Source organism: Argentina silus, assembly GCF_951799395.1.
Source record: "Argentina silus genome assembly, chromosome: 7".
Lineage (NCBI taxonomy): Eukaryota > Metazoa > Chordata > Actinopteri > Argentiniformes > Argentinidae > Argentina > Argentina silus.
The window spans coordinates 21,306,156-21,317,892 of NC_139661.1; the positions used below are offsets into that span (position 1 = coordinate 21,306,156).

General features: G+C 46.8%; 1 protein-coding gene across 2 annotated transcripts in view; it reads right to left on the bottom strand.

Moving 5' to 3' along the window:
* The window catches only part of fancc (FA complementation group C), a 25,364-nt gene extending 13,872 nt beyond the window's left edge, over positions 1-11,492 (bottom strand). For both annotated transcript variants that reach the window (XM_083674082.1, XM_083674083.1), the window contains exons 1-4: positions 11,430-11,492; positions 7,474-7,701; positions 3,666-3,753; positions 3,117-3,211 (exon numbers count right to left, since the gene is read on the bottom strand). In XM_083674082.1, the coding sequence (XP_083530208.1) occupies positions 3,117-3,211; positions 3,666-3,753; positions 7,474-7,665 (375 nt within the window). In that variant the 5' untranslated portion in view covers positions 7,666-7,701; positions 11,430-11,492. The remainder of the gene's footprint in view (positions 1-3,116; positions 3,212-3,665; positions 3,754-7,473; positions 7,702-11,429) is intronic.
* Between the last annotated feature and the right edge of the window lie 245 nt (positions 11,493-11,737).

Sequence of the window (11,737 nt, forward strand, 5' to 3'; positions counted from 1 at the left end):
TACAGCACGTTGGTCTTGGGGGTACGGACGTGCAGCCGGCGCACAAATATCCCTCTGGAAATCTAAAATTAAAGAAGAAATAAAAGGCTTGGCGCGGGCTGGCTTTCTGGTGGGTGCCTTTCACTGCTGCTAACAATTACAAAGTCATGATCGAATTCTCCAAACCCCTTAAGAGACCGAAGTTTGGTCTATGATGGTCAAAGAGAGAGAGAGACAGAGGGAAGGAGGGAGGGAGGGAGGGAGCTTAGGCCCAAGGACTGCCTGTGTGGTGGGTCACTAATGGAGTGACATCAAAACATGGAGCCATCAAAGACACAACATTAGTGTTGCTTTGATCTTCTCTGTGCTTTCTCTGTCTGTACCGTCCTGTCGAGGTGATACCGTACGAGGAGAAAGGAAGGAAGGGCACATCTACAGACACACAACCTCACGGAGCCTTCAGATGTGTGGCCGCTTCGCCACAGGAGGCACCCATCAAACCACAGAGACGGGGCTCTGATGTGGAGGAGTGTCGGCCAGCGCGGTGCGGAGGGAAGGAGGAGAGAGGGATGAGGGGAAGAAGGGATGAGGGGAAGAAGGGATGAAGAGGAGGGAAGAGTCTTTAATGAGAGGAGAGCAGACAGCGGTGGTGCTCCAGGGGAACCCGGGCTTCTCTTCTCCTCCCGCTTCGCACGGCACCGAGGCTGGGCTCAATCAGTACGCACACGCGCACACGCACACGCGCGCACACACACACACACACACACACACACACACACACACACACACACACACACACACACACACACACACACACACACACACACACACACACACACACACACCACACTTACAGTACACACACAAACGCGCACTTACAGTACACACACAAACGCGTACACACACACACACCCGAATAGAGATCTTCATCAGAGAGTCGGAGGCATTAGAGACAGATAGACACAGAGACAACGAGGCAGAAGAGACAGAGCAGGGAGAAGAGACAGAGCAGGGAGAAGAGCTAACAGAAAACAGCCCCGCATTCCAGGACAGGAGGCACTGCCGCACAAGACGGCCCATTACAGCCTTACAAACAATGGAGGCCTCAAAACCATACGGCTAGGCACAGACCCGCTGGGCACAGACCCGCTGGGCACAGACCCGCTGGGCACAGACCCGCTAGGCACAGACCCGCTGGGCTGTGGATGACTCGTTCTTGCTGCCTGTCTCTGTCATTTGCGGGGAGCAAAAGTAGATGAAGAGGCAGAGGAATGTGAGGAGAAAGAGGAGGAGGAGGAGAAAAAAGAGGAGGAGGAGGCTGAGAGGAATGTGAGGAGAAAGAGGAGGAGGAGGAACGGAAGAGGAGAAAAAAGAGGACAAGGAGGCTGAGAGGAAGGTTGAGGAGAAAGAGGAGGAGGAGGCTGAGAGGAAGGTTGAGGAGAAAGAGGAGGAGGAGGCTGAGAGGAAGGTTGAGGAGAAAGAGGAGGAGGAGGCTGAGAGGAAGGTTGAGGAGAAAGAGGAGGAGGAGGCTGAGAGGAAGGTTGAGGAGAAAGAGGAGGAGGAGGCTGAGAGGAAGGTTGAGGAGAAAGAGGAGGAGGAGGCTGAGAGGAAGGTTGAGGAGAAAGAGGAGGAGGAGGCTGAGAGGAAGGTTGAGGAGAAAGAGGAGGAGGAGGCTGAGAGGAAGGTTGAGGAGAAAGAGGAGGAGGAGGCTGAGAGGAAGGTTGAGGAGAAAGAGGAGGAGGAGGCAGAGAGGAAGGAAGAAAGTTATCTCGTCTCTTTTGAATCTGTACGGTACGGTTCAGCCCAGGCTGAAGACCGTGAAGCAGTCAAGTCACAAGTAGTCTCTCAGAATCCCAGTGGTCACCCTCTCTCTGCGTCGTAATCCCCTCACACGCTAGGACCCCCATGACCGTGTCCCTTTCACCCTCTTCCTCTCAGAGTGAGGGGTTGTCTCACTCATTCACTTCTCATTTTCTCTGGGACTGTGAGTGCAGGTTTTTTCTCTCACACATTAAACATTGTAAGTGACTCTGACACAAAGGCTCTCCGCTATGTGAGAAAGTAATGTAACTTAACACACCATGGCCTCACACACACCCTCCCCCCCCCCCCCTCTCCACACACACACACACACACACACACACACACTCTACTTCCCCTCTTATAGGTCAAAGAACATCTGGCGAATTAAAAGTTTACTTTAAAAGCCCTGTTTTAATTAGCGGGACGTTTTATTAGATGAAAAATTAATCAAAAGAATACACACACACACATTTAATCTGGCAAAAATGTGAAGGTTCTGTATTGTTTATGGTAAGCCATCTGGGTGAACCCTGTGAAAAGTTGAAAACCCTTGACTCGTTTCTTTTCCCCTCTCCCTCCCTTCTCTGTCTCTTAAAACACTGAGAATTCAAGACTGCAAAGTAGGATCAAGTAACCCAGATACAATTTGTGCCTCAAAGACAGTGCCTTTCATCTATTAAAGGGTGAAAATTCACACTGAAACGGTTTAATTAGCTTTTTCAAAACATGTTTTACGATTTGTGGCACAAAGGCTTAGACTAACTTCAAGGCTGAATCGGCCATAATCAAGTATTTCCCATTTGGGGAAAAGAGAAAGCAAGCACTGGCAAAAGAGAAGTCCTGTTAAAAATAAATTAGACAGAAAATCACTTCAATGGGGTAGAAGGACGTTGCTTTGAGAGGAGCTGTTAAGGGAGCAAAAGGCTTATCCAAAAAAACCCCAGCAGATCAGCACCTATAGGAACAAACAGAAAGACCTATCCTGCCCTGTAAAAAACGTATCTGTTCATACAGTACCAGTCAAAAGTTTGGACACACCTTGCCAAGAGTGTGCAAAGCTGTCATCAAGGCAAAAGGTGGCTACTTAGTGGCGTAGCACACTAATGCGCTTACCACGTTATCGCAAGGTTCCTGGTTCGATTCCGACCCTCGACCTATCTTGCATGTCATCCCTCCTCTCTCTCCCATCCTTCCTGTCAATCTCTACTGTCTCTATCCCAATAAAGCACAAATGCCCTAAAAAATATATTTAAAAAAAATAAAATAAATAATGGAGTTTAATAATAATTTAGGGTTTGCTGGATTGGTACATTGCAAGAGATGTATGCCCGTACCCGTATCCACTGGTTGGCCTTCGCCTCCACACCGTTCTGAGGTTCTTCAGAGTACAGACTCCACAGACTCTGGATCAGCAGCGTGCGGCTCTCACCTGAGGACAGCAAACACAGGAAGCACACAGAAATGGGTACAGTACCAGTCAAAAGTTTGGAGACAGCTTCTCATTCAATGGTTTTTCTTTATTTTTTTTATTATTTTCTACATTGTAGATTAATATTGAAGACATCAAAACTATGAAGGAACACATATGGAATTATGTAGTAAACAAAAAAAGTGTTAAACAAACCAGAATATGGTTTATATTTTAGATTCTTCAAAGTAGCCACCTTTTGCTTTGATGACAGCTTTGCACACTCTTGGCAAGTTGTGTCCAAACCTTTGACTGGTACTGGATATCGTGCAGGAAACGCATCAAGCGTGCTCACAAAAAGCATCTGCTATAATCCGGTCCTGTCAGAGCTACGCGTGTGTCGAGGGGAGTAGGGGCTCGGGGTGGTTTCTAGATCTGGAAATAGTCAGGTCCCCCTTAGGTGATGTCCACTCACCGTCAGCAGTGACGCAGGGGTTCCAGCAGAGTCGGCCCAGGAACTGGCCCACGAAGCGAAGCCTCCTCACGGTCTCTGTGGTGGAGCTCTGACAGGAGAAAAAACACACACACACAAACAAGACTCTGAGTCCAGGACCTCTACTATACCACCACTCATACCACCACTCCTGGGCTGAGCCTACAGTACCAGTCAAAGGTCTGGACCTTTGCAAACGGTGGCTACTTTGAAGAATCTAAAATATAAACCATATTCTGGTTTGTTCAACACTTTTTTTGTTTACGACATAATTCCGTATGTGTTCCTTCATGGTTTTGATGTCTTCAATATTAATCTACAATGTAGAAAATAATAAAAAATAAAGAAAAACCATTGAATGAGAAGGTGTGTCCAAACTTTTGACTGGTACTGTACGTGGCACTTGATTCAGCTACAATAATCTCCTCATCCATGTAACCACTAACCAGGTGGAATTCCAAGTAGATTTCCTCCAGTTGAAACACCCCTACCCGCACCATCGTAACGCCAGCTTTTCGGTAACATAGCTGGTAAGTGGGTAACAATGAATGTTTTAGAGGGAGGTCACATGTGTTTGCAATACAGAGGACCCGAGATCGGGACTCAGTGCACGCTTGTGAGGGTGGAAGTGATACCGGGATACGACTGCATGCAGCTGGTAACATCCTGTATAAGTGTAACACGAGGTCACTTTTGCTAAATGTTTCACCGGAATGATTCCTGGATTTTATTTATTTATTTTCTTTACACAAAAAATAAAAAACGGGTGTTTCACTGTGTTGAGTGAAGTGAGTTTTATACACAAAGCAGATCTCAGGGAGGGAGTGGGTACCATGTCACATGTGAACCAACACGTGTTCGTGTGTGTGTGGGTGGGTGTGTTTGTGTGGGTGGGTGTGTGTGTGTGTGTGTGTGTGTGTGTTTACTGCACATATGTACAGTAAGATTATTCACCTCATAACAACAGGCACTTCACTCCAGCCAATTAAAAAATGAAGAAAGGCTTCGAGGCAAGAAAACACACAACGCAGAATACCCATATTTGCCCGTTTTAATTGAAGCATCATGCTGTGTGACCAAACAAACGGGGCTCTGACTGTTTCTCTCCCACAATTCTGACAGTGGGGGTAACCTTTGGCGGCCGGAGGGCAGGATATGATTGGCCCCCTCCTAAAGGTCACGACCCCTGGGGGAGACTAGGTGTATGACATCATCGGCAGTCACCGGTTGACCTTTTGCCGGGCCCCAAAAACAACACATTATCCATCCAGACGATCCTGAAAACGATCGGTGTGAGCAACATTGAAAGGGGCTCGGCCCCGAGACCTGAGCCCAACGCAACATCCTCAAACACGTTGTTCGCAGTAGTATTTGTATTTGTCGTACACAGGTCTGCTTGGCGCAGTGGAAGGTGATGTGGAGCGATCACAACGACTTCAAACGCGGCGGGGGGAGGAGGGATGCACGCGCAGGCCCATTCAACGTGTTCAAACAGGCAACAGACCCAGTTGGCCGAGGCCTAATCACTAAGTGGATGACATCATTAATGGGAACCAGGGTGATGCTACATCTCTTAAGATGGCCGCTCTCTGCATCACTTCAACATGTGCCTTAACTGCCAACGAACTGTACACTGGAACGCTCTCAAAGCATCAGGGCCCTTTCAATCCTCGATATAACACATGGTCTCAGTTTAATATATGTGTGTGTGTATGTGTGTGTGTGACGCAACTTAAGAGGAATGTTCATTTACAATAAGAAGTTTATTACAGTTTGTGGCTATTGAAACATACGACACAGGCTCACAGGAATGAGCCATCGCAACCGAAAATAATTATCGCTAACTGCTAGCGCCAAATCAGCATCAAAGGCGATGACTGTGCAATAACGCCGGCCCTAATAAAACAAGCTAGAGCTACGAGACATTTATCTCTTGTTGATTTCAGACATAGTCAGACGTGGAAGACAGAAGTGGCTGATTATGGGATGGCCACGGGGGAGTTTATGAGTGAGGTTTATAGGAGGGCCACGTCTGTCCAAGTATGTCATCAGGGTAAAGATATGACCAAGCACCATCAGTCAGTCCGTCCGTCCGTCCGTCCACTGGAGATCCATTCAGTTACAATGCACGTGTGTCAGAGTGGTGTGACTTCAGTTACTAGTTATTCATAAAAAGGTTATCGTTAAAGAATATCAATCCCAATACAATATTGGTATGTGTACGAATCTGTGTGTGTGTGTGTGTGTGTGTGTGTGTGTGTGTGTGTGGGAGAGAAAACTCTAGGAGGCCTGACCAGTGAGAGGAAAAACCAAGCAAGCAAGCACACACACGCACACACGCACACACACACACAGCTCCCAGAGTGCTAAACCAAAGCAAATGAGGAAATTGATATTAATTGGGAGATTTTTCATCCTCAAGGCATAAGCCACAATAAAGTCTTGAATTCATCAAAGAAAGCAACTCTGGTGCCGAGAAGTATTTTATTCACCCTCTCTTTTACGAGCCCTTTTCCGGGAAAGGATTTCACTCCAATTAAGCAATCTCTCTCGTTTTCACTCATTCTCTCTCTCTCTCTGTCATCTTTTTGAGAGAGAGAGACAAAAAGAGAGAGAGAGGGGAGGGGGGGGTGATAAACACTTGGAGAGAGTGCGGGATGGAAGGAGAGAGAGATTATTGCACTCTGGCAGAGACGGCCATTGTAACGCCCGAAATAAAATGCCTGACCAACTGAAAACTTGTTTTCACCTCAGGCCAGATCCAACCAAGAGCTGAGGCTACGCGGCCCAGAAACACAAAGAGGAAAACAGAAAGAAAGAGAGAGAGAGAGGGGGGGAGACTGCTGCTCTCTGCTAAGAGAAGCTGCACCAGACGGGCACGCTAAGTTCTGGGGCTACAGGCCCCGGCTAGCATTAGTATCCTAGCAAGACAGGCCACGCCAGCCCAAATAAAGACCCTCTTTCAGGGTGTCGACAGAGAGGGGCTGAGAGAGAGAGAGAGAGAGAGAGAGAGAGAGGAGGTTGGTGGGAGGCACAGTCCTTCTAACAGTGGAGCCTTACAGAGTCTCACCCCCCCCCCCTCTGCCCCCTTCCCAAATTTGCTCGAGTTGATGCAGGGATACATTAGGTTAGCGCTGCCGGTCCCATGGCGACTATTAGCTCGCTAACTCAACATGGAGGCGCTGCCAACCCAACACACACGCCTCTCCACAGCACAGACCGGCCTCTGTTAGGCCCAGGGCCTACTAGCGCTACACTGCCTAGAGAGTGAGAGTGTGTGTGTGTGTGTGTGACTGTGTGTGTGTGTGTGTGTGTACCTGCCAACGCTTTACTGTTCGTGCGAGTGTGGTAAGTAATAGCGTGTGTTTACTTTAGCTTAGCGAATCAAAAATCAACTGAGTGTTTATCTGATCAGCCTAATTGATTAACTGGCCTAATTAGTTTGATTAGTCGGTGGGTGTCCTGTCAACAAGGGGGAACATAGACTCACCTTGACATAAGGCCACTTTTGAAGGATGAATAAGTGACAGATTTATGCAGGATTCTGAACAGACGAACCTGCCACTCCCCTACAGCCATACCATAGCCTCTAAAAGGACTCTTATTATATAATTTAATGTGTTCAAATGAATCATCGTGAAGGGCAATTGTTTCTGGTAGGCAAAGGCCTAGTTAAAATAACTGTGGAAAAGGTAGAAGCAAATGGCCTATGGTGTAAATTCCATCTTGGTGGAGCATCTAGGGGATAAGATCTAGGTGGTAGATTTGGAGGGAAGCTCATTCCACTCACCATGGTGTTCATGTGCGTGAGCAGCATCTGGAGGAAGGTCTTCAGTCTGTCCAGGTGGAGGCAGGTGTCTCTCTGGGTCTCTGGGCTGTCAGCCTGGCCCCACGCCACAGCCTTACCCAGCCAGAACTCACCCTCCTGGGGATCCACCGTGGGACCAGCCTGGGCCTGAGGCTGGGGCTGGGGCTGGGACATGGTGCCACCAGGTCTGGGGTCAGCTTGCAGCAGGGCCTAGGATACATACAGAAACACAAACAGACAGATGCATACAAAAACACATACCATAAGCCACACAAATACTTACTCAAAACAGTAAGAGCTGAAGGTACACAAAGGCAGAGAGAGACAGACAGACAGAGACAGACAGACAGACAGACAGAGACAGACAGACAGAGCGACCGGGAGAGGAGAGGTTACTCTGTATCATTCTCCAGCCTACACCAGTACAATGTTCCAACTGAACCAGAGAGCATGAACCAGAGGGGCAGAACCACAAGAATGAAATAATGTGTTCTCGGGCAGAAGTGACAGGAGCAGTCATCACAGAGGGACATTGTAAATGTGGGGCCCAGCTGGAGCGCAGACTTTGTCATCTCCCCCTATTTCATTAATGACACCATAAAAAAAAAAAACGGACACCGATTTATACACAACACCGGGGGTAGCGCTGGAAAGTTTCTGCCCCCGCCCCCCCAATTCCCTCCCCTTCTGGCCAGGACTCTGGCCAACCTTCCCCATTATTACAGACTGTACAGCACAATGACATTTCTAACACATTAGCTTGACTCACTCTTGCATGGAGGAAGACAGTAGACACAGTACAAACAGTACTATGCATGAATGAATGTACAGTACCAGTCAAAAAGTTTGGACACACCTTGCCAAGAGTGTGCAAAGCTGTCATCAAAGCAAACTACTTCTGCTTTGAAGAATCTAAAATATAAACCATATTCTGTTTTTTTAACACTTTTTTGTTTACTACATAATTCCATATGTGTTCCTTCATAGTTGTGATGTCTTCAATATTAATCTACAATGTAGAAAATAATAAAAATAAAGAAAAACCATTGAATGAGAAGGTGTGTCCAGACTTTTGACTGGTATTGTAGATGTATGTGTGAGCGGCCTGCCAAAGTATTAAAGGCATTAAAAGAGTAAAGTCTCCACTAGGTCTACAAATAAGCATTTCGTAAATTGAACTACTTCAGCCTTTTTCTGAAACGCCTTTGTAAAACCATGCAGTAGGCTGAACACAAACACGCAGGCAGACCGAGCAACTGTTGGCCGGTTTCATTCATTGATGAGAGTAGCTACAGTACAGTACCACCACATGGCAAATTAACTCCCTCACAAAATCATTTGAAGGAGATGGTGGGCGCCTTTGATCAAACATCCTCTCTATCACTCATCGAGCCCTACTGAGAAATAAACAGAGCATTCTTCACCTTTAATGATGATGGGGAGAAAGTAGTGGGGGGCCGGTGTGTGTGCGTGCTTGTGTGTGTGTGTGCGTGTGTGTTCAGCCTGAGAACAGAGTGTGAGAGTGTCGGGAGCTGGTGGGATATGTGTGTGTGAGTGTGTGTGTGTAGGCCTAATTGTTGTTTTTAGCCGTAATGACAGGTCTGTGAGGGACACCACAGGGTTGTGTTTTACGATCACCTCGTTACAGACGACTTGTTTAATGTCTTGCCATCATCTCTGCTGGAAAGCCCCCATGGCTCGACGATGTGAATATATAATCACTCTTTTAAGGAAGAAAAAAAAGACCAACCAGATTAGGAACAAACGCCTCTTGTTGACTTGTGATGGCGAACCACACGAGCAACATAACTGCATGCTGAACGCTCCAACCAGCTCTCTCACGCTCCCACTCCAACACACACGCACATGCACACATGCACGCACACGCACACACGCACGCACACGCACACGCACACACGCACGCACACACGCCTGAGTGTTTGCAAAACACATTTTGGAGGAGGAACAAGATGTGACTGAGCAAATATTAGTTTTGAAGATTTTTTAAGCTACGTTTGTGGACTTTGGGTAAGGGACAGTTTACCGTTCCAATTTTGAGATTCTTGACGTTATTTCAGGATAATCAAATCAGTCAAACATCACTTCTCCAATATGCTGTGGTTCTCTCTGGTGTACAGCATCACAGGAGTTAGACTGAACTACATTACATTTACGGCATTTAGCAGACGTCTTTATCCAAAGCAACTTACAACAAATACATTTGTTTAAGTAAGTGAATCACCTATTCAACAGCCATCATAAGACAGTAATCAATGCTCACACCAGGGGCCATTGGCAGTCGTAATGCCAGAAGGCCTTTTTTATTTTATTTATTATTATTTATTAACAGGAGAGAACTTGTACAGGGGGGAAGTGGGGGTGAAGAGGTCTCAAGGGGTTGGGGTTAGGGTTAGTATAGGGGGGGGGGGGGGGGGGGGGGGTAGTGGGGGTGAAGAGGTCTTTAGGAAGGACTGTTAAGATGTAGCCTGAAGAGATGGGTTTTCAATCTACTAATCCTTCATTTTGTCTAGTTTCTCCATTCGTGTTAATTATCACTATCAATGTTTCTGACAAAGACTGTGGCATAAAATGGAACAGAGCCGGCCTAAAGAAGACATAACGTATAGGCTACATCTGAACCCGACACACAACTCCTACTAAAACTTCACTAAAGACGCGAGAATGAGTTCTCCTCTGAGAAGTTGCTCTGAAGTTGTTGTTGAACGAAATGTGACCACCCTTGGCCTTCCTTTAATGAGAAACTCTCTCTTCTCAAGTCTCCTCTTTCAGTGTCGGGTTTTGAAGCCGACATCTGAGACCACACTGCTCTGCTGTGCTCTATTACAGCTCGCTAATGACATCAGAACGGACGGCTTTGCCAAACCAGATCCCCCTCTTACTACGCCTGGCTCTCACACTCGCAATGCATTGAAATAATATGTTTCAGGCTAGACGTATATATACAGTATATATTGTATGCTATGACATGCATCACATTTCTCTGACCATTAATAAGGGCTGTTGGTCACAGAGGTTAAATGATTGCTAGGAATCCGTTCAATGCCGGCGACTTTTTGTGCGGAAGATTTTTACAGAGGGATCTTGTGATTTCAAGTCAACACACAAATGGATCTTGATCCACTAAGTGAGCTGCATTTTCGGAGACATGCGATACCTGTTGATCCCCGCACGATGTCAGTATTTCATGTTGTCAAGTAAATAAAGCCAAAACACACAACACATTGAAACCAAACGTGATGTTCGGTCGCGCTAAACGTCGTGATGAGCTCCAGCTGCGAACACAAACACCCTGTCAAAAAGCTCCATGTCTTGTCTTTGCTTGTAAAAGTGGCAAAGATAGAGCAGCGTCGACGATTAGAAAGATTTTAAAAACGGAGACAACTGAGATAGTAGCAAATAAGTGAGCCACGCTAAAGTTTGCAACATCAAAGAATGGAAGGGGCTAGGACAACACCGTTCTTTATAGTCCCGAATGGTGCGGCGAGATCATTTCAGTAGGTCTACAAATAAGCACTTCGTACTGATACTGAACTACTTCAGCCTTTTTCTGAAACGCCTTTGTAAAACCATGCAGTAGGCTGAACACAAACACGCAGGCAGACCGAGCAACTGTTGGCCGGTTTCATTCATTGATGAGTGTAGCTACAGTACAGTACAGTACCACCACATGGCAAATTAACTCCCTCACAAAATCATTTGAAGGAGATGGTGGGCGCCTTTGATCAGACATCCTCTCTATCACTCATCGAGCCCTACTGATTTGCTGGACCTCCCCCTCTGTCATGAATGGCAACTATATTGCTATCGCATGATAGCAGGAAAAGTTGTTTCTAATGTTAAAACAACAACCGGCAAACTATTCCTAAAGCCAGTCACCAAATTAGCGTGTATGTTATGCAGACACACAAGCAACAAACCTGTCTGCTGTGTTCAATTGACTGTCGGAAATCTTGCTCTTGCAGCGTTGAAAACAATCTGAAGTTCCCTCTTCTCTTCGAACCCGGATATGGACAGATTCTATTGGCTGAGCGCCCCGCCGCGCCTTCTCGGTCGTCCGCGGGATCTGCACCAGAGAGAGGACGCAGAGGAGTTTGGTGGTCGGACGGATCTAGGATCAGCTCATACTCCTCCAAAACCGACCTGACATCAGTGTCTAGGGGGCTAGATATAGAAGAGAAGAGAATAGATAGAATAGATACATGCTGTCAATGTCATTATTGCAAAA